This window comes from Labrus mixtus, chromosome 15 (genome assembly GCF_963584025.1).
Source record: "Labrus mixtus chromosome 15, fLabMix1.1, whole genome shotgun sequence".
Taxonomy (NCBI): domain Eukaryota; kingdom Metazoa; phylum Chordata; class Actinopteri; order Labriformes; family Labridae; genus Labrus; species Labrus mixtus.
The window spans coordinates 13,770,647-13,793,890 of NC_083626.1; the positions used below are offsets into that span (position 1 = coordinate 13,770,647).

The window sequence follows — 23,244 nt, forward strand, 5'->3', positions numbered from 1 at the left end:
TGTGAAGCAATGTTTTATTTTCTGTGTACAAGTACAACTTGTTTAAAAGAAATAAAATCTCAATTTTCTGTTCTTGCCAAATCTTGAAAAGGAGGATTATCAATCAAGGCAGGTAACATCAGTAGTGGACTTCAGCAAGAAGGGTTACAGTACACTTTTTATCTATAGACAATTAAAACTACCATCCACTCAACACTTTAAAATATCAAAATGGTGCAAATTGCTTGGACAGAAACATCAAGTGAGCACTCAATGGAGCTGCTTCTGGAAATTAACATCAGCAACAACTTTAAGCACTCTGGTCTTGGGAGAAGGATTTAAACTAGAAGGCATAAGATCAAACAACAAGTTCATTGGGGAGTAAACATCTGTCCGACACAAAAATCGTTTTTTTTTTTCCTAGAGCAGGGGCAACATACCATGTGCTGTGGAAAGCCAAGTAGCCAAATCGACTGTAGCAGGTGATTTCAAAGCTTAGTTCCTCTCTGGCTGAAGGAGGACTGGTCATTAAAATGACCTGCTGTAGTCCAACTGTAATTTAAAACCTGGACACCCTTGGCCCTCCATGGTGCATGGTTGATATCCCGGAGCTTGGTCACGGCTTCTATATATGTTCTTATACGTATCTGATGAGGACAGAGGGGTCAAAACAGCCATGTGTTCTTCTGGGGCCAGTTTTACATTTAAAACCCCGTTCAATGGTTTCAAGCACTGACAAAAAAATGAAAAAGCTCAGAAACCATACTCCGCAGCTAGGTAAAAAGGGAAATCGTAATCATCGTCGTCGTCATCATCATCGTCGTCTTCACCACCGAGCAGGGTCATGGCTATGAAAAGATTAAGCAGATCTACACCATCGTATTCATCTTCATCTTCTATAGGACACTGTTGAGGGGGAAAAAGAAGGGAATGCAAAACCACCACACATTATTTAATGCACGCAGACGTTATATGGCAAGCATTGGATTCTATTTACCTGAAATGACCTGCGACGTGAATGTTTGTCATGCCGATAAAGGCATTCCGTTTTGAAGGGGCAGCATCCGTATCGTGAATAGTAAGTGCAGCTTCTCTTACTGAAATCAGAGACAGATGTGTTGCATTTATTCACAAACCGACACAGTAAGATTCAGCATTTTAGATCCAGTTTTGTTTTCCAGTTGCTGCAACACCACATTCAGTGTCAGCTAAACTCTTGTAAAAGCACAATGCAGCTGTAGAATTCAGGATGTCATTTAGCAGAGAAAGTGAAAAACACTTTGCATAAATGAACAAAAATTCACATCCCATCTAAATATTATTTGTTTAACTACAGTTCATTTTTTTCCCCAAGAGGTTTTTATCTAGTGGTTGTGTTTACTTCAACTAATTAAAAGCGAAAGTAGAATTCATCCTAAGTAAAAAGCTAATGAGGATCCAACTTCAGTAAAGTTACAAGTGCAAAAAGGCATTTGATAATCACAATTAATAAGGGCCAACTGTTACATTCGTTATGTTCCCTATACAAAACAAATTAAAATCAACATGTTAGTTTACTTAAACCATATTCTTAATGGAAGAATCAAAAACACAGTATTCAGCTACTGATTAGTTTCATGAAACATATTTCCTGTTTCCCCCCCACAAACTCTAAAGCAAACACATTTTAATTCCTTTAGCCTTTCTGTTGTCATTACTGGTGCTAACAAAACTGAGTCTAACCTCATACCTGAATCTGTCTTTGAAGGACGCAATTAAGCGTTCCTTTGCTTGTCCCTCAACCCAGTATTTGTTCGGCACGTAAAAGGCGGACCTCACTCGGCACTGTGGGCAGGTCCTGATGAATCAATATAAAAGTCATGTTAGTCATCGTTCTTATGTGGGCCGGATGATTCATTTACATATGACACCTACTTCACTGTGTCTGGCCCAAGGTCTTTTGTTTTCCTCCAGGTCATGATGCATTGTAAACAGTAGGAGTGACAGCAGTTGGGCAAGATTCCAAACATATGGCTTCTTGGATCTTGCTTTTCATACACCGTTTCCATGCAGATGCCACAGGTCACATTTTTACTTTGATGGTAGGCCTCCAATTCCCCCACTGACCTTTCGGTACTAGGGGCCAACACAGCAGCAGCAGCACCACCACTACTACTACTATCACTCTCACCCTCTGTTGTCTCATTTGAAGAAGCCTCCTGGACACAGAAACCGGGCAATCAGTTTAAGCCTGCTGGGTTAAATGTGTTGATAACATTGCCTGTAGGGACAACGTGTACCTGCTCATTACATCTGCTGTGGGCACTCGCTTGAGCAATGTTTAAGCTCTGAGACGATTCCCCAGAAGCAGCAAGATGAGAGTCAGTATCTGCACAGAAAAAAAACAAAGGGTTAAGTAAGCAGACATGCTAAGAAAAGCCAGTCTCAACCATAAAAACATCCAGTACCTTGTGTCTGTTCCTCAGCGATACCTGTTGCGAGACGCCCAGTATTGTGTAGAGGATTTGAGACATTAACCACCGACTCTGATCTGTTGCATTCCAGCCTGGACATCACCTCGGCGTGCAAAAGAGCAGGCTCTGACCCTCTTCTGGCAGGGGGAGCATAAACAACACTGGAGGAGGAGAAGGCAGGCACTGAACTTCTTCTACCTGCGCCTTCAGGTTGATGGACATGGATGTACCTAATAGTTAGGAGATATTGAGTGAGCAAAGGAACTTTGTATGAAAGCACTCTGAAATACTGTACATACAACTGGGGAAGGAAGGGGGGGGGGGGGGTTATAGTTTACCTGCAGTTTTCACCATACCAGCAACCACCTTTCTGAAAGTACCTACATATTTGGGCTGTTGGTATGACTGGCCATTCATGTCGATAATTACACCTTGAACCAAATCTGCAACAGCCATTAATAAAACGTCTGTAATGGAAAGAGAGGAGTTAATTTCTACCACAAAGCCTCTGGAGCAAACATGTTTCCTCTGTGTGTGTGTGTGTGTGTGTGTGTGTGTGTGTGTGTGTGTGTGTGGGGGGGGGTCCTCAAGTCAAAATAAGTTATCAGAGCCCCGGAAGCTCAGGGGAATAAAGAAAAATCGTTTGCAATTCCTCTAAAGTTACGAAGCAAGGCGGCTTAAAATGAGTTTAAACTCAACAATACTATATTGAGTCAACTGGTTGAGAAAGTAGACCTTCTGGGAGCGAGCTGGTGAAACTATAAATTACAGAAATAAACCGATATAACCACGACACGAAATGTATTAAAGGAGACATCGAGTCATCTACATGTTTAAGCAGTTTGTGTTTATGTATATCTGGCTGGCTGGGTGTTGAGATAAGTTGATAAACTTTGCCCACACAGGATGCCTCAACATTGTTGTTTACATGCTGACGGAAATCAAGGCCTCAAGCTGCTGCACAAAGTTCCCCCCGGGTCTCTGAAAGAACTAAAAGGAGGTTCAACTCCATATCACAACACTGAAGACGACGGTTAGATTCAGACTCTAACTGAAGTGTTACCATAACAACTTCACGTTACCAGCTAACGCTACACAACGACCCGTAACACGAGTTATTCACTTCATGTGGCTCTCTACACTACCACTCTTTCCTTTTCGACACAATCAGACCATAAATAAACGTTCACGATTCAATATTAAAAAAAAACTGCATTTCTAAAAAACGTTTCGCAGCAACGTCCACATTCAAATGAATCACAGCCGGAGTTGAGTAGACTTCATGCGGTTCAACACAACGACTTTCAAAAGCACAATCCTATCAGGTTGTCAATTTTGTTGTGTCTCAAATGGCTGCTTACCTACAGATACCGCCATTACTGGCCGATTCCATCCTCCGTGTGTTTTGAGCATGCCGCCAAACCCCCTCCATCCTACTACCTAGCTAAATAGTGAACAGCCGGATCCTTCCACCAATTAACATAGCAACGAGCCAATAGCAACGAGACGTTGACGTTTGTTCTTTACGTAACCGAACCATTCCATCCACAGAACTTCTCCACTGTTTTCATTATTTATGGTGATCACACCAAGGGATAACCGGTGTGTTTACAAGTGATAAAGTTGATAAACCAGCATGTGTGATATCATCTGTGTGATTAAATAAATTGAGAAAAATCAGTGTTTTATGTTTCTAACAAAGTTTATAAGTGAGATGTGACTAACTAGATTTGCATATTGGTTACAAGTGACTATTAGGACGAAATTAATTCAAGTCTTAACATGTTTTTGTGGGGAAAAAAACATGTCAGTCCATCAATAACACAGGCATAGAGGTAGCTTACATCGACAACTGTTTTTGGTGTACTTTCTTCTTTTATCCATCCACACACTTCACTATCTTGGCACTCTGCACATCAGTCAGTAATATCAAATTTGCACCAATAGCAGGAATTAAGGCCCAAAAAAAAAAAAGGTAAGAGATAAGATGAGACAGTGGAATAATGTCAGAGATCATACATTAGAGGTAGATAGGGATCAAGACAGAGTAAGAGCACAAGAGGAGAAGACTGTGCACCAGTGACGAAACACTGAAGTCCATTCAGAATAAGTACAGTGGAAAAAAGGCGGTGTAACAAGAGGGAGGAAAAACGTGGAAAACATGAATCCTACAGTAATGTAAGGCTGTTACATGTCGTGTCTACCAGAGAATTTAAGACCGGTTGTATCATGGGTAAATACAGAGAAGATTTATATCGGATATTGGATGGTAAATTTCTATCCAATAATGACATTATGGTACAGTGTGCTGGTTTTAGGTTAATCCCGCTAAGACATGAAACCAAAATTCCTCAACAAGGAAAAGTTTGTAGGTATGCTTGATGATATATTTGGTAAAACCTAAACTAAATAGTCAGGCATGTAATACAAAAGAAACAAAAATACTTAGTACATAAAACAAGATGATAATTCATGTTTTGTCCTAGCAAGAATGATCAACAATTACAAATAATTAGTCATATCATTACAAATTCAACTAAGAAAAAAAATAAAAATGGCAATTGTGATAATTTGTTTGTTAACATAAAGGAAAAAAAACATGCGGTCCCTTGTACTTGAATGGGTCGTGTATTTATAGTGTCAGCCTCAGAAACAAAATCTGTGCAGCATAGTCCATATTAAGTTACCACTTAGGTATATGGCTTTAAGACAAAACCTATGTAACTTGGATCTCCACATTTATTGACAAATGGAAAAAGGGTATTGCACAGAGAGCTGCTTTGAGAGAGCTCTGCACTGCTGGAGCCAGCCCAGTTTGTGTTCTAGAAACCAGAAGGCAAAAGTAGCAGTCATTGATAATCATGATAATGATGTAAACAAAAAACAAATGTGTGCATCTTCAGTTTTGCCAAAAGTCTGAGAACAATCACTCTACCAAAAGGCATTTTAAGAAACTCTTCAACAATGTGAGCTGAAAACTCATTTCTAAATTAAATATGCCATTGGTGTAAGAATATGAAATGCTTTCCCTTCACTAGAAACACAGAGCTGAGGTGAGTGAGGAGAAGCTCTCTCGATACTGCTCGGGGGGTCAACTTTGCTATTAGGATGTAATAGGAGCAGCCTCGGTGAGAAAACATACCAGTCTCTCTGTTAAGTGAATGTTGTGGAAAACTAGGACTTGCAGCAAATGATTCCAGATGCTCATCTCTTACACACACACATACTCACACACACACACTGCTGTGCTGAGGGTAATGCTGACATTGAGAAGACTTTGTTGATTGTTTTCGCCCTACCACTTGACTTTGCCTCATGTGGACTTGTTAAAATCCATGCCCGTACGTGGACCAGTGCTTGAACTGAATGAAGTGTATTATTATAAATGTCAGTTCAGTTTGTAACAGTATTGCTAAAAGCAGCCTGTGCTGAATACTAATACATGTCTTTGTAGATCTCCTGTAGTAGAGGGTGGAGCGAGGTCTCAGACTCAGTCTTTTTGATCTTTTGGACAAGGTGAATGTTCTCTGTAACCAACTGGCGGAGGTCGGCCATCTTCTGCAGCAGCTTGGGGAAGAGGTAGACTGAGTCAGAGTGGTTTGCTTGTAGGTGGAGGTCTAGCGCCTGGAGAATGCTGTCCTGACTCTGCTCCACCTGCTTCACGTTTATTAGCCCGGGACGATCTGGGAGAACAAGAAGGGAACATCCTACAATGAGTATAATTTTACTACAAAAATACAGGGTTTCTGTATTCTGTATGCAAAAAGTAAAATTCAAGACGTTTGAGATCCTTTTAATGCCAGTTAGAATGCTATGTATTACCTGTTTTACAAGCATTAATGCTACAGTACGAAAGAATGACACAAACCAGTTCAGAAAATATTTTCTGGGAATTCTTTTTTTTTTATATCACCTTCTATTTATTCCCTAACTTTATTTTTTATTTAATACAATTTCCCAGTTAATGTAACTATGACCCAGCCTAAACAGCTTGGACCCTGGACTCTTTAAGACGTGGATACGCTGAGAATAAAAACAAGCTAACGTGGCATTCTTCATACTTTTAAAGAAACCTTGTCAGTCTCACCTCCACAGAGAATGATGGCAGCCACAAACAGGGCCAAGTCGCTGTCATCCAGCTCCAGGGCATTAAACTTTACAGCAAACTCAAACTTGGGCTCCATGATCTCACTGAAAGGCTTTCTTAAGCTGCGCAGGAACTCCCTGGTCACAAAGCCCTTGCCGTTGGCCACTAGCAACCCATCTTTGTTCATGAGTGAAGGAAGCATGGCAAAAATAGCCTCATGCACCCCATACTTCAGCAGAGTCACCTGCAGAAAGAACACAGATGATTGCGCATTAGTCCCTTCGCCTTACACAATCACAAATCCTCTCATTGTGCGGCAGAGGGAGTAGACGGAAACTCACCTGGTCATTAAGGAAGAGGTCCACAAACCCTGGAATGCACTTGGCAAACTCTGTGAGTTCTCGCACAGTCTCAACTGTAGTGCATTGGCAGCGGTAGAAAACATGGACACCGATCTCCTTGGTCAGGGGCGCACCTGGAACTAACTGGCTCCAAACCAAACCACTTTCTGCCTTCCAGAGTGTGTCCACATCGTAGATCACAAACGGCTGAAGAGGGAAAATAAGTAATTTGTCATAATAAACCTTAAGTTACTTTAAATTGCTCCTATTATATACTTTGAGTGACATTCTTGAAAGGTAAGCTATGTAGCTAAGGATAAGCACACAATAAAACAACTCCTCATTTATTAAGAAGTGGTTCTCTTGCTTGTTTCAGATGAAGCTTTAAACCAGAATGAGTTCCACTGACTAACCGAGGTGCTGCTGGTTTTGCCGGTCAGGATACTGCGGGCCCTCTTCTTGGTCATGCTGAGGTTCTTCAAGTAGGCTGTGTTGACTTGTTTGGCCAAGGTCTTCAGGTCAGAGCCACCTGGTTTACCAACATTCAGTTCTTCTGCAAGCAGGCCCGCAACCAGCTTCTTCCTCTCCGCCTCAGGCATACGTCCGTATCGGATCGCTAAGCAAACACACACAGACACAATTCACACACACAAGATGGGCTTATTTTAAGTAGATATTTCACGCAGGTCATAAGTTTGATAGGACTTTTGTTGGCTTCTGATACACAATGTTGTTTTTTTAATGACTAGTAAAATACCAACTTCAGCAAATCAAAAATATAATTGATCAATATTTGAAATCACCTCAACAAATCAAGGGAAATTGCATGTTTTAAAAGTGCAAGAAACTACATCAAATGTTATAGTTATTGAGTTGTCTTACCACCTAACAAGGTGTACAAACACCATTAAGCTGTTTCAATGTATGTCACTGCTCATATCAAGCTAAATCATTCAGACTTTCTCATGCAATTCATTATTTCATTAACATTTTTAAAGGAACTTAACCTGGTTTGCAAATTACATTCCAATTCAGTTCTCGCATTTGTAAAAAATAATTAAAGTTACTAAACTAATATTATCCCTCTCACCATCATGGGACATTCCCAAAGACAGGCACTTCTGGAAGCGACAATATTGGCACTTGTTTCGATTCTTCTTCTGAATCTTGCAAGACCGCTCGCAGCGATCATATTCGAGTTTCATCCGCACAGTTCGCCGGAAAAAGCCCTGAGTGACAACAAACAACACAACCGGTTCAGCAGCTCAGACATGCTGGTATTGAACTTGGTAACCCAAATGTGCTCTTCCACATTATTCAAACACTGCATTTACCTTGCAGCCCTCACAGGCATGCACACCGTAGTGGAAACCAGAGGCCTTGTCTCCGCAGACCTTACACTCCACGCTGATCCCAGCCCCGGTGGTGTCTTCTCGGCCAAGACGAAGCTGTTCTGATAACGAGGGTGATGACGTGTGCGACAGGTCTGCATAACAAAAAACAAACCATGCATATTAAAACAAATCTGTCACGCTCCCTTTCTCAGGAAGTGAAACAAAGGAAGAAAAATACCTGTGTAGCTGGATGCTGCACTGCTGTTCTTCTTGCTATGATTGTTCTCCACCTGATCCAGACTTTCTTTCTCTTTTTTCTTCTGGTCCCCCTTTAGGCCTTTAGAGGCAGGGACTACTTCTGTCTCCTCCCTGTCCTCCTCATCCTCACTTTCCCTGCCCTTCAGCTCTTGTAGGTCGGTGAGCTCCGACACACTTGTCCCCCCACAGCTGTCAGAACCACCAGACTCTCCCTGTGGTGGCGTCCACCTGACGTCAGCTGTGTTCCGGGGGGATTTGGGTTCAGAGTAGCCGTTCACCCTTTTGTGCTGCACAGTTTCAGTTTGCTGAAACTCTTCCATAGCTGCGGTTGAAGCTGACTCAGCGGCTCCCCTCCTGTCACGTTGTCATCATAGCTCCACTATTGAAGAAGAAAAATACTTTTGTTAAATATGCCGGTATCAAAAATGTGTACTTCAAATATGGATTTCATTTCTAAGAAATATGTCCACCATATCATCAAGAGCTTAACTGTTGATTTGGAGTAACCAGTCACTAGCTGAACTGAGTGCAAAGCTTTTTTACAAGATGTTACAGAGCCAAAATGCTCCTAATATGGTCTGTTATTTTTTTTGCACGCACCCTGGCAAAAACGCATGAACTATATGACTATTTAAGCTTTGGTTTAAGTGAATCCCTTCGAACTGAAATAAGTGCATTCACTTATCTTGACAAGGTTCATATGTCCTTTCTAGAGACAACACATCACTACTGGTTGTGTTAGAGCAGCAGGGGAATGTCCTTGATAGTAATAGGCTTATGACATGATATACACACGCTTGGTCAACATGCCTGGATTACACGACAGACTGGAAAGACAAGAAGGGGCCTCGGACCATTAAGAAAACGGAGTGCCCTTAGTTTAGCGAGTAAACAAACTTGCAACACCTGACTAAGAGGGGTGCATACTCATACAATCTGGTATGGCATGTGTAAATCAATAACGGGTACATATTATGCAAGAGAACATTTGAAAATATTACAAAAATGATGAAGGCTTGTCTCTTTCTTGCTACGACTGCGAACAGAATAAAAAAACAGCTGCCAAAGTATTGCAAAAATCTGTGTTGGAAGATTTTTTAAAAATAATTTCCAATAAGTTTATGTCACAAAGGTGCTTTGGTCTAATTAAAACACAACACCTAAACATTAATAATAGCCACATTCTGCTGAACAAACAGCACCCCCACGCAATGACCCCTTAGGCAGCCATAGTCTTTGGTCTCACAATGTGCCCCAAACATTTCAGTCTGTTCTCCACTATCTCAAAAAAAACAGTCAATTTTGTCTCTACTGGAGCTGGGAGACATCTGTATTATTGTTTGCCTCATGCTAGAGAGCACAGTGTACTAGGTGGGTGCCGCGTTAAGGGGACAGGGTGCATGCACTATGTACACACTGGGCGGTGTTGATCGCTGGTGCAGGCTGTGGAGGGAGAGGGGCTTTGGGGGTGGAGGGTTACATATTTTTCCCCGCGGCCCCCTAGTGGATTAATCCGCCCTGACAAACAGCCTCATTTATAAAGACGTTTATTAATGTTTTCAGAGTTCATACTAACATCACATGACGGCCCAAAAAGTTAAACACGGTACAAAAAGGCTGTTTTCGCAAGGTTGCGTTGAAAAGTCCACATGAGAAGTGTTCGGACTTGTCCACCAGACAACCTGTCACACTGGTTAATCTGCAAATATAACTGTATTGTATAAAGTCACTGACAGGACGGTAACTGGGTATTAGTATTTTAGAAATGAAAGGACGGTTCAGTCATACACAAGATAACCATCCAGGTTTTTTTAATAATTCAAATCAAACATTAATAATCGCAAATTGGGACGCTTCAGCCGTCGAAGAGTGCCTGCAACTGCTAGCTAACTCAGCTAGTTAGCCAGCAACTAACCTTGAATGTTGACTGAACTACCACTAGCTTTTAGCTGCTGACCCACATTCCCCGTGTGTGCCCTTAAATAACGTTAGCTCTGCTGCCAAGATAGCTTACCTCTCTCAATGCTGCTGCGGATTCACAGGATTTCTTCGCAAACGACACACTGCCACCGAGCTAAATAAACAAGGGGGGGGGGAGAGAGTAGCCTCGTCGTGATCGGGCTGTTGACAAGTTGTTTAAAGTCACCAGCAGGAGTTGAGCTAGCAGCATGAGCTAACGTCAGACTGCTAACACAAACTTCAGACTGATCCAGGCCTCCGTGTGGTTGACAATCCTCTGAGCTCGACTCTACAGTAAAGCAGTTTGGACACTTTTTTTTCTCTCGCTGCCATATCACACGCAGATAAGCATAGTTAACAGATAATCCCTCTTCGACTCTCCCCTTGTTGCTCCTAGCTTTGCTTTGCTTTGCTGCACCCCCCCCTCCCCTCTATCACCCACTCTCCTCCTCCTCCTCCTCCATCGTCACATGCCAGGACACACAAAAACACACACACAAAAACACACACACACACACACACACACACACACACACACACACACACACATGTGTCAGGCTGGATCCTGCCAACACTATCCAAGGTCTCAGATAACGTTTAGGTACACTGTTATTTTCTGTGACTTACATCATTTATTCTGCGTTTGTGGAAATTAAAAAAAGCGCATTTTGAGACTTTGGAAATACAAACATGGAGGCTGTGTGTAGTTTAAAAGCCCCCTCCTAATCCAAATTTGTAAATTTTGGTCTAAATATATAAAATAGTTTTAATTTAGCAATCTATAATTAAATTGCATGTTTTAGGTGCTGGATAAAGGCCACAAACCCACAGCATAAGAATATATATAAAAGAATGTCTTTTGATTAAGCAGCGTGGTAGTTGATATATTTTTTATAGGCAGGTTATTCAGAACATAGTATATACACTTCAAATTCAATTACAATAGTCAGCTTAAGCTTTTTTTGAAAGTTGTTAAATCATCATCAAAAAAAAGAGATCTAATATTTTGTTGGTTAAAATCTACAATGTCCATTAAAATATATTTCCTCATATGATAATAATAATAATGATAATAATAATAATAATAATTGAATGTTCGTACCTGACACCTTTTGAGATCAGCAAATGAATTTAGAATTTGGAGGAAAAAAAAGAAAGAAAAAGATCCCGACTTCTAACATTTGAATATGTCCACTTGTCATGTAGTTTGCTCTGTTTGTCTGTGGATGTCTCTGTTTACTCATGTGAGCAGTTCTTAACTGACAGAGCTGTCAAATTAGTCTGCAATGACACATTTTGAACAAATGAGGCAGACTCAAACTCAAACCAAAGCGGACGTGCTGTTTGCAAATTCAGCAATCTGGCAATCGGCTTGTTCCAGTCTGTGGCATTTGTCATTAAAATGTCAGTGAAATAATTGCATGTACCTGTTGACTTGTTTTTTTCTGTGGAAAGTACAGACTTAGTTTTATTGGCAGTGAAGATCATTTCTCTGAAAGGTGTGTTGCACATCATTTAACACAGAAGAGCCACAGGCAGAATTCAGGTCAACACTTCAATTCACTCTTTTATTTACAGTTATGTTAGCAGAAGAAACAGGAAGTGCAATAAGTCTCTCTCTCTCTCTCTCTCTTTCCTGTCGATCAGGAGGCAGACACCTACAACATTATTGCATTAACCTTAATACTGATCCAATTTTTGACATCAAAACGTCAACCCACACTCAATGCTCCAAAATGGCTGTATAAAAAATGAAACTGTGTTAGCTTTCAATATTATAGATTTAAATAAACCAGCTTCCTTGTTTCGTGTTTAGCCTTAAAACATTGCAACTTCCTCTCAGGAACTTGCTTACAACTAGCATTTTATTTCCACTGAGGTATTTTTTCATGTCCCAAAGCCTCACACAGGTCACCATCAAAGCTTAGTCTAGAAGTGAATTATTTCAAAGCTATTCTCCATTTTGAACTGTTGTGGTCTGTGTAATGAGGTCAGTAAATTAATAGAAATGGCAGTACTGTAATTCAGTTTCAGTGTAAAGTCCCACTGTTTAATATTGTTTGCACACCAAACAGTCGTTTATGGCCATCTTTTCAGGAAAAAAAAACCTCCCACAGCCTCACTGATTCTTCTTTCTAAGGGATGTCCATTTCTCCATTCGAGGCATGGGAATGGCGTTTCTCTGAATCACATTCAGCTCTGTTGTTAACGTTTTCTTTACTCTCCTCATCCTGATCCTCTGATCCCGATCTCCTCCTGAGACGCAGCCCGGGATCCCTCTGTGTCGGGATCTGGAAGGATGAGTAAGAGCTTCCCAGAGATGGTCTTTTCTCTACAAGCAAAAAACAGCACAAAGAAAGAACTTTAGAAAAAGAACCAAATGTTTTCAGCAGTCAAGTTCAATCAGATAAAGTTCTTTATAATATATTTATTTGGAGACAAGGATGCTAAACCAGAGGAGGAATTAAATGGTTAAAAATAATCATATTTAAGGAACAGAATGAACAGACAGAGTATCTAAATTAGTGGTTATGTACCGGTTCACAAACGATCTTAGTGCTAAGAAGATAATACCCACAGGACACAAACCCCTTTGTGTGAAGCCACTCTAAATGTCAACCCAACCTCACCTCATTCCATGTTATCATTCATTTGTCAATGATTGCTATTTCCTTTATTAGGCAGTAGACGTTTTTCACAGCAGACGCTTTGACTTATCATGAGGAGAATCTTAGCACTTGTTTTTATGCATTTTTGTAATTTGCAAATAAAACAGCTGGATGCAATACAAAACAAATATTAGATAAATATTGCGTACAGTTTTAACTCTTGGCTAAAGTGAGAAAACCTGTGTTAAAATAAAAACTGTTATAAAAAAAGAAACATAAAAATAGTTCATTAAAAAGTACGTATGAAACCTTGAGTCCCCCTCTCATGCGATGGTGTATGCGCACTTTAATAGACACTTCCTCTAACTACAGTGGAAACATGCATTAGTGTTTAATGAGTATTTTACTTTGCGTATCATGTGATGAAACTTTGTGGAAAAGCACACCTGGATACTATGTTTGGCTCAGTTTAATCAAATACCCCAGTAAGTCTTGACCGTGTGATTGTAGCAGGCATGAGCAAAATGAGCTAAAACTGAAGCAGCTAAATTAAATTCAGCCGGCATTCATTTTATCATCATGTCATTGTTCTACTGTCAGCTGGCCAACGTTCTCTGTGAGAAACTTTATGTTCAAGTACAGTACTGAACGCAAGCTTAAAATGAAGCTCTTTCAATGCTAATGTGCTGTGCTAACGCAATTTGTTTGTTACACAATGAATCATGTCGCAGACAGGACTCGTACCGCCTGGTCCGATTGGTCGCATCAGTCTGTTCATCTGGACGTTCCAGTGTTTGACGTTGGTGCTCGCCTGGCGAAGTTTCCTCTGAGCAGCCTGTTGGATAAAAAAAAAAAAAAAAAGCAGCTCATTAAAACATGTGTCTTGGAAATGAGGAGCTGGTTTGACTCAGTTGGTAAAGTGGGCACCCCATGTGCAGAGGATGCAGTCCTAAGTCCTCAGATCGCTGGTCAACTCTCCCCACATTTCCCGTCTCTCTTCAGCTTTCACTCTCAAATAAAGACAAACAAAACATGTCTCCGCTGACTAGCAATACAAAACTGCTTTTAGTATAAGCACAAAGTCTACAACTATTACACTCCAGTTAGAATGAAATTCCTCAAAGTGGCAGAGATCTCTCACGTGAAAGAAACATCTCTACAGTTAGAATAAAGAAGGCTGAACAGTACTGGCTCTAACAAGCAAAGCCGATAAAAAAACAACCCTTGACCTTTTGACAACTTTGTAAATAAATGAATACATGAATACAAAACCAAAAAGTCATCCAAGGATATAGTTTCCTTGGGTAAACTAAAAATGGCTCAGTTTATCTGTGTTGATTGAAACATCTGGTTGGACTTTGAAATCATTGAACTGTTTTGAAGGACAGACCATATTAGCTGTCTGCTTTTTCCTGGTTTAATGTGTTACTGTATGATAGTAATGTGACGCCCTGTCTGCAAGTAAAACCTTGGTGTCAGTCTAACAGGGGTTAAGACAGTAGCTTTCTTATTTAAATGTGAAAACAAATCACGTTTTTCTTTTTTTCCCCGTTCTTACCACTACATCCTGGTCGACCCTGTGTCGGTTGGCTCGGACCTCCTCCAGCTGCCTCTGCGCCTCATCAAGGTCCCGGGACTTGGCCTCCATTTCCTGTCTCAGCTCCTGCTTCTCCCTTTGTGTCTTCAGGATGTACTCCTCCTGTTCCTCCTGCAGGGACATCAGGGCCTTCATTTTCTCCTCCTCTTCAGCCAGCAATCTGGACACAACAGTAGATACACAAAAATAAATATTACACAAACTCTTTTTGCAAAAATGGATTCATCACCTTTAGGGAGATGAGACTTCTGCAAAATCTTAAAAACATTACTGGCCCAAAAAATCTCTAATACATTTGCAGATTAATGTGATCAAGTCATCAGACATTTATGATTTAAAAGATTGCCAGTTGCAGAAACAGCAACTCTATAGATGTGACAGCATTAAACAACTTCCTCTGTTGGCAGCTTAACTTCCTCAGCAACATAATGCAACATGGACTCATTTCAGCAGTGAGCTGTCTGCACACACGGACTCGTCTCCTCTTACAGCCAACACATCATTGTTTGCAGGCGCTGAACTCAAACAAATGATTCCTTATCGAGAAGTGGCCGTGTATGTAGGTGAGCGTGTGGAAAGGGATTGGTGGCCACGTTTAACACTCTACCCTGCTTGAGCGTAGCGGAAAGCCTCCTCATCCATCCTGGCCTTGATCTCCTGCTGCAGCGCCTCCTCCAAACGCTTCTGCATCTCCTCCAGCTCCTGGATCCTCTTCCTCTGTTTCTCTGCCTCCTCCTCTTTCAGAGCCATCTCTGCCTGCATACTGACCCGTGCCTTGAATCCCACAGCAAGAGACACAGAAAGAACACTTCAACCTTTGTGCTTTCTGAATTCAAGCTTTCTTACCCGTCTTTCACTCCACACTTACCTCCTCTGCCTCTCGCAGCTGGACCTCCAAGGCCTGCTGGAGCTGTTCGTGCTGCTGGCGCCTCCTCAGCTCGTCCTGTTCCAGCAGGGCATGAGCCTGCTTTTGCGCCTCTTTCAGGAGGTCCAGCTCTGCCAGCTTACGCTCCCGTTCCTCCTGAAGGGCCCGCAGCCTTTGCAGCTCCTCTTCCTTGGACTGTCGTCTTTTCTCCCGATGCTCGCGCTGTTCACGTCGCTTAAGCTTCAGATCTTTGTGGAGGGATGTTTTCCCCTCCACATACAGCCTGATAGCTGTTTGAATGGCTGCGGGGGAAGAAAATGCCAAGTCATGTGATGATGGAGACTTACCAGTGATCGATATTAGCATATGTGAGACTCCTCTGACCTGTCGTCCACTCCTGTCTCTGTTTGGTGTCTGAGGCGCTCATCTCATAAGTCTTGGACAAGGTTTTCAGACAAAACATGCACCTCTTCCCATCCCGGTCCGGCAGCACCTGGTCAAAAAAGAAATATTACATTATATAATTATCCATTCCTCAATCTTTTTTTTTTCTCTTGTTACATTTGTTGTGACTATTTCATAAATATAGATAAGTAATGAGAATAAATTGTGAACTCACTGGGAAAAGGATGTTTATGATCCATTTTGTACGACCAAACAATATTTGATCATCGTCTACTTCCTACAATAAAGCATGATTTTAGAATGATTGCTTGTTTTCTGTTGTAGTAACACATGGTGCAGTGTGAGGTGCCTTTGATAAAAAATACAAAATAAACATTTTGGAACAGTTTGTGTGTCATTACTTGGCTTGATCCTGTGACATTGATAAGCTAATGATTGACTTTTGTCTGTGTGAAAAGCCAACAGAGGGGCACCAGTGGCCTATTGGTTAGTTTGCACGCCCCATGTACAGAGGCTATAGTCCTCGAACCTGCCGGCCTTGGTTCAAACCTGACATGAAGCTCCTTTCCCGCATGTCATTCCTCAGTCTCTCTCTTCCTGACTTCCAACTCTATCCACTGTCCTGCCTCTAGAAATAATGGCATAAAAAGCCCCAAAATAACATCTAAGAAGAAATAAAGACATAAAAAGAAACAGCCACCAGGTCACTGAGAAAGTGTTATTGGCAGACTAATCTTAAGTTCATCTTAGTTAAACTCTATGAGATTTGTGAGGAAATCTGACTGAGAAACAAGGAAACATTCAGTATGAAACTTTAATAAACTTTGTGGTTCCCAACCTTTTTTTGGTTATGACATGTAAATATGAAACTCTGTCAACTCTGGGACTGTATAAAATCATTGTAAGCTGAGACTTTCTGAAATGGAGTGGGTTGTTTTTTTTCTCTCTGAAAGGAGAAAATTATTTTGATAATAAGAGGAGGGTCTTTAGTGATTACGGCAAAGTCATTTTGTCACTATCCTGCAGCAGATTCACTTCGTTGTAATCTGCATTTAAACAAAAGAATGAACAATAAAAGGATGTCTGACATTCAGTGGCAGCACAATCATTGAGTCAAAAACAAACATGCTGGGGTATTCTGTAGATAAGATCTGAATTTCTTTAATGCCATACATTTGACATTTGCTGATTCTGATTTTGCTGCACACTCACGTGGTTAGGGGAATATTAGAACTCCATTAAAATGTTATAATGGGAATTCTCCCACCTTGTCCTCCTCATAGTCATGACATCATAAGTAACATTGTCTCTCATATTACATTGCACTGTGCCTTGTGACGGACACTACGAGTTCATTTGTATTGTGCATTGTGATGAACACTATGTGATTAATCTTTGGTTGCTGCCTTGTCCTATCAGGAAACAAAGAGTAACCAGGTCAAGATAATGCACTGTATTTATTCTGACATGAGCCTCCTCCTTTTCGCCATCTCATGCTGGAGAGAGCCGAGGTCCATTTGCAAACGCCTGGATTAAACTATCTGAAAGACAACTGTCTGCTTGGTGTTGTACAACACAACATTTCAAGAACAAAGTTTAATGTGAAAACTGTGTTTTCTCTGTTAAAACTGATTATAGCATCCAGAATTCTTTATCCACTTTTAGTTTTAATGCCTGAATTATACAAATCAATTTGTTAGAGATTAGAAACAACACCATTTCTTGTTTTTCACACCCACTTCATTTTATTACAGACCCTTGAGATTCTATATAACCACAAGCACATAGTTGTGAGCAATTTTGCCTGGGTTTTTTTTCTGTTTTCTTTTTTAAAAAAAACCCCTGACAACTCCAGTAACACAAAAGAAAACCTCAGAGAAGTTGTTAAAATGATGTATATGTTAATTAACATGAAACTCTTTCAGCTTCATCTTGTGACAACTCGGGGGAGTCCCCAACCCTCAGGTTGCCCACCCGCTGGCTTAAAGAACAACTTTATCTCAAATATAAAAAACAAAATGAAAAGGTAAATGATCAGTGAGTCTTCTTCTCTGCACAAACTAACGAAGGCTACACAGTTATTACAAGCCACAGTTCATTCCAGTTTTTTTTTAACAGTGTTTAGCTTTGAAAGATGATCGTCTCTTTCTGTTTACCTCCACACAGCAGTTTCCATCCAGAACTATGTTGCCCTGGCATTCCCTGCGGTCTTCCCCTGTGTAGTAGGACAGGTTGCTGGGCCTTAAGGTGAACCAGCGTTCCTTCCAGTTTCTCCTCAGCTGGCCTTTCTTCCACAGGTAACCCTGCATGAACCCCAACCAGAGCACAGGTAAAAAAAAAAAATCACTTATACAACGCAAAGCATCTCAGGAACCTAAACACAAACCTCCGGTGGCAGATGTACTTCCTACCTCTTTAAGGACATCACCAACTATCTCTCTGTATACTTCCTCTATAGCCATACTGACGACGCCTTTATCAATTCCTTTAGTAATCTTTCCCGAGTTCATCATCTCCAGAAACAACCAAACAGTAATGCCGCTCTGCTGCACAGATTCTTGGGAGAAGAAGTCCTCTAATTCAACACAATTTAACTCAATGCTCATAGCCATGCACGTCTTCTTAAGGAGGTACTCCACCTGAAGAGGAAAGGAGGGAGAGAAAGTGAGAATGAATTAGAGATGAACTGTTCCACTTGTTTTTCTTCCAAATCCAACCCAATTCTGATACCTGTATAAAGATACCAAAACTGATTCTGATTCTGTTTTTAACCATAAATAATAGTGTTATTGCTGCTGTTGGTAATATGTGTAAGGCTACACAAAGCTGGAGTAAACACAGCATTGCATTTCCAATTCGAAGAAATACATTCTCCTTTTAAACGCATTCAAACTGACACTTTCCAAAGGAATGTATCTGAATGTTGTGCTGGCTTCACATAGCAGCAACAACTGTAAAGTTTTCAAATTAATTATTTTAAACTTTTTTCTATCACATAGAAGGAGCTGTTCCATCTCGTCTGAACACTTTCATGTAGACGATATGTGGGCACTTCTTACAGTTTAGTCTGAATGTCTTTAAAGCAAGATTCTGCAAGCTGAGAAGGTTTAAGTGACCAAAGATCTTTCGCTGTCAGTACTATATCCGATACCTAAATGGCATCAATATTGGAACCGATACCGATATTATATCGGATCCGTCCCATCTCTAGAATAAATGTTACTCATTTGAATTCTCTATGTGTGCTCTGATATACTTAAGGCAGGATGTACATAAAGGAGCAGCAACACATTTTCTGTCACCGTATTTCTAAAGTTGTGTTAGGGTGTTGGCAGAAACCCACAGTGTAGATCTTTTAAAACAGAATGTTGTCTTCTCTCAGAAATATAAAACATCGAAGTAGAATCTTCAAAAATGAACTTTTAACCCAGTATTTCTGTTGTACTCATCACACCACAGTTTACTGTGCAGTGGTTAATTTAACAATCTTGTACCAAAATAAAACTGGATAATGCTTTCTTTAACTCTGCAATTTAAAAAAAACTACTTTGCCCTTGAAAACAAGGCCTTCTTCTTGGCAGTGGCTGTGAAAATCACACAACAGGAAACCAAAATGAGACTTTGCAAGAGAGAAACAAGCCCACACTGCTGCTGCATGAAAAGAGCACCGTGTTCCATGATGGCAAGAAATGAGGTTTCAGCCAGGGTGTATTTAGCGGTTGTATGAGATCCAACCTCTTTCAGAGGTACCAATCACTTACATCAGTCTCAAAACTGAACTAAAAAAAAAAAAAGAAGCAAAATAAGATACACATAGGTCTAAAATTAGAAACAGGTGTCACTATTAAAACAAACAGCCACTGTGATTTTAAGAGAACAACAGAACAAAATTAAAATGAGCTAGAGCAAGGAAATTCCTCTTTTTTCTAAAAGAAAATGTAGTCAACTAACCTCATCAGGGACCATAACCAAAGGGTACTTGTCTTCAGAGAGAAAATTAAAAAGGCACCAAAGGCGAAAAGCATCTTTCTCTGGCAGAATGGTGTTGCTGGTTTTATCCGGTTGGTAGTTTTTCTTTGCTGTAAGAGTCCAACAGAGCTCGTCTACGTTTTCCTTAATAAAAGAGCCGTCAACCACCTGCAGCAACAAAATGCAGGGACTGAAGACAATCTCATAGCAATGAAGCATTCAGTTTGACAAAACACAAAAGTGGTGTGTTTTTTTATCACCTTATCCAGGATGTACTTGTTGAGGTAAGGCATATAACCTTGACTGGAAACTGGACCATCATCATCGTCCCTGAAGTGGTCCTCCAAAGCGACCGGGTCATGAGGGATACTCAGGACTGTGCACAGATTGTGAGACAGCACCTGATGCCAAAATGAAATACTAATGTATGAGAGAGACATATTCAACAACATACAACACGCAAGAGATCTAGAAGATATCCCATTAATTAACACAGCTTTACCGACATGAATGCTGATTTTACACTCTTGCCAAAAACTTCACAACAAACTATTTCTATTAGACAGATGAGTTTGTTTGCAGGCTGAAAATTTTGTGTGTGTTACTAATTTCTTCAAAAATGTATCCCAAAAACAACAGACAGCAGACAAACAAAACATATTGATCAATACAGATATTAGGGGAACAGAGATTTTGAATGTTGAAGCGGCTTTTTCTAATAGATTTTCTTTGCACATACGTTGGTGTGAAAAAGACAAAAAAATATGTGAAGATTTCTCAACAGCACAGACAGAAATATATATAGGCTGAAGATTAAAAGATTCAACAAAAATTGCTATAATATTAGACAACGATAAAAAGCTATAAAATAGATGTAAGGCAATCAAATTATTTGTAAAAAAAAAAAGTAAAAGATAATAATCAAATATTTCTATGCTACCAATCAGAAGATTTTATTTAAAGTGAACTGCTACAGTGAACTTATTTGACTGCTACTACAATAGTATTAATGATGTGGTGCAGATTTATTTTACTCTATAAAGGCATCCTTTTATTTTTCTGCTATAAATGTCTCTTAACTGTGAGTGTGTGTGAAACGTATCTGATGCATGCTATCAGACAAGGAGTCTTGGTGTGTTGAGCCATAACCACATCCTGTCTCTTCTGCTCTACAACATCTGTTAGTTTTGAGGCCACTGCTGCACGCTAACTGCTTGCTTCTGAGTGGGTCTAAAGAACATGGTGCTTGTGCACAGGCTGCTTGCATGAAGGGGATTAGCCTAGTCATGAGGCTGGCTTGCTGTAAGCTAGGAGGTGCAGGCATCACAACGCCCAGATCGTGGATGTGGCTGAAAATGGAGTCTGATCCACGCCAAGGCCAAGTGACATAATAATGAGATCAACATAATACAGTGGCTTCATTGACGCTCTGTGCCAGAGACAGCAATCACCAACATGTTTCCACTTTGTTCTTGTTCTTGCTGCAACAATGTTCTTTTGACAAACACAGGCCTGTGGTGTGAAGATACCCTATTCAAAAGACTATTCTCTGGCCAGGTCCAGTGTCAGAGGACCCTTTGCACTACAAGCTGGTACGTGGAGAGCCAGTGCAAGCACAGCTCGGAGATGAGGGCTCCCATTCTTTCACAGACTGAGAGCAAACTGTTACTCTCGTGCTCTTGCAGACAGAGGTGCATATTGTGCCCTCTTTCAGCAGCGAGGGCACTGCATTTTACTCAAAATATAAGGAACAAATGTGTTCCTTGTTGACCAGCATGTGGTATATAAACACAGTTTCACACAGGAAATATTAAGGATGAGATTAAATTTCAAATGGTGTACATCCTTCCAAAAGAACAGAATCAAATACAACAGGTCAAATAGTAAATACATTTGTGGCATTTAGTTTGCTGGTGCTTCAAATATTTTAACCAAATCGTCCTAAGAGTGAGCCCACGTGATGAAATATGAAATGAGGTAGGAAATGAGGCAGCAGATTGAAGAAGTAAATGAATTCAGACGACAAAAAAGTCCCTCCAAAACCCAGGTAAAACACCCTACACTCACCTTTAACTGAGACTTGGACACCTTGCCACTCTTTTCCAGATCTAGGGCTGTAAAACCGTACCAGATGGATTTGAGCAGTTCAGACCGCAGGTCCATATCTGCAGTAGAGTGTCTTTCTAGTTTCCTCCTCTACTTCTCGTCTTCTTCCCTCTGCTTGTGTCACAGGGCCCCTGGGTGACAGGCAGACACCCACGTTGTGTTGCTGCTGTCAGGCAGGCATAAGGCTTTACCAGGGCGCTGTCAGCGACACCTGCAGGACGTCCTCAGTCACTGACAGAGAGGGAGGGTCTGATGTTTCTCAGTGTTCTGGACCTGCCTTCAGTGGGAGAAAGTAGGATCAAGAAGTTAGAATTAAGATTTGTTTACGGAATAATATGAGAAATACTCCATTTACCTTTTTGGAACATGTAGCCTACTTTTAAAAACCGAAAACAAAAGTTTGAAACAGTTATAACACTACTATAAACTTTGTTTACATCATCAAATTATTATAATTGATTCATTAAATAATGTCGGTATTCTGACTACCGGAAGTTTTGAAAGGCAAAATTGATGATCTAAGAAGCTGGTTAAATCTAAAGAATGAAGAGTAAGTTAAAAAAAACCAAAAAAAAAACATCAACAGCGTGATGTGGGTGAGTTAACTTTCCAACCTGGGCCCTGACAGTAGACCTTCAGAATATATTAGTACTGCCAAACCATTTACTATGAAAACATAAATGGTTTAGACTAGAGGCACTAATAAATATAAAAGTTCAAGAGGTTGTTTATCTTTTATCTAATGGTTGTTATTTTAAATGTTTTTTGGGGAGTAGGCTGCTCGGCTTTGGATGCTAATTTAATGTTATTTATCGGAAATTAAACATCACATTGTTGGGGTCTTTACCCTTGAAGGTTACCTGTTAAAACCTTTCTTCTAACCTGTTGAATCGACAGCCACATTTCACATGCCGGGGATCAAAAACACATTTAATAATTCAAACATTTTTAATGCCAAATAGCTAGATGCAGACATGAATCAGATTTTGTTTCTGATGGACTACAGTTTTCAATGTTATCCTTAATGACTTTGTTAATGAATATTGTCATCATCATTATTATTATTATTAATCCAGTATCTCTGTAATCTCTAGAGTTATGAATCTAGAAAGGAAACAAATATCCCTGTTTCAAAGTTGTTGTGTTTTGCTGTGTATATATGTTTCTTTGTTGCCAAAAAATATTAATTTAAGTCAGTTCTATTTGGTTCTTTCATATTATTTTTGTATTATATTTTATTCTGTCGCTGATGGGCCGCGGTAAAAGGAGATCACGTGGTAAA

The 23,244-nt window shown here is 40.4% G+C and overlaps 4 protein-coding genes across 5 annotated transcripts in view; all 4 read right to left on the reverse strand.

Annotated features, from left to right (window-relative positions):
• mkrn4 (makorin, ring finger protein, 4) lies at positions 1 to 3,945 on the reverse strand. Its single transcript, XM_061058617.1, has 8 exons — positions 3,794 to 3,945; positions 2,771 to 2,899; positions 2,427 to 2,662; positions 2,259 to 2,347; positions 1,894 to 2,177; positions 1,709 to 1,816; positions 977 to 1,076; positions 1 to 885 (listed from the first exon to the last, which is right to left on the reverse strand). The coding sequence occupies exons 1-8, from the start codon at positions 3,862 to 3,864 to the stop codon at positions 733 to 735; spliced, it is 1,170 nt and encodes a 389-aa protein (XP_060914600.1). The 5' UTR covers positions 3,865 to 3,945; the 3' UTR covers positions 1 to 732.
• The window catches only part of rpl10a (ribosomal protein L10a), a 199,148-nt gene that overhangs the window by 7,759 nt on the left and 168,145 nt on the right, over positions 1 to 23,244 (reverse strand). The gene's annotated exons all lie outside the window — the stretch shown is intronic.
• ppardb (peroxisome proliferator-activated receptor delta b) lies at positions 4,116 to 10,844 on the reverse strand. Its single transcript, XM_061058616.1, has 8 exons — positions 10,467 to 10,844; positions 8,433 to 8,831; positions 8,195 to 8,346; positions 7,951 to 8,089; positions 7,274 to 7,476; positions 6,861 to 7,067; positions 6,520 to 6,763; positions 4,116 to 6,115 (listed from the first exon to the last, which is right to left on the reverse strand). Exons 2-8 carry the CDS (start codon positions 8,770 to 8,772, stop codon positions 5,868 to 5,870), a joined length of 1,533 nt encoding a protein of 510 aa, XP_060914599.1. The 5' UTR covers positions 8,773 to 8,831; positions 10,467 to 10,844; the 3' UTR covers positions 4,116 to 5,867.
• LOC132989338 (differentially expressed in FDCP 6 homolog) lies at positions 11,953 to 22,117 on the reverse strand. 2 transcript variants are annotated; one of them, XM_061056908.1, is made up of 12 exons: positions 21,924 to 22,117; positions 20,117 to 20,257; positions 19,839 to 20,024; positions 18,299 to 18,526; positions 18,044 to 18,190; positions 16,102 to 16,164; positions 15,867 to 15,975; positions 15,486 to 15,784; positions 15,225 to 15,391; positions 14,579 to 14,777; positions 13,765 to 13,855; positions 11,953 to 12,743 (listed from the first exon to the last, which is right to left on the reverse strand). In XM_061056908.1, the coding sequence occupies exons 1-12, from the start codon at positions 22,017 to 22,019 to the stop codon at positions 12,547 to 12,549; spliced, it is 1,923 nt and encodes a 640-aa protein (XP_060912891.1). In that variant the 5' UTR covers positions 22,020 to 22,117; the 3' UTR covers positions 11,953 to 12,546. The 2 variants fall into 2 exon arrangements, with proteins under 2 accessions (XP_060912891.1, XP_060912892.1); XM_061056909.1 differs by lacking the exon at positions 16,102 to 16,164 and having other exon boundaries at positions 21,924 to 22,116.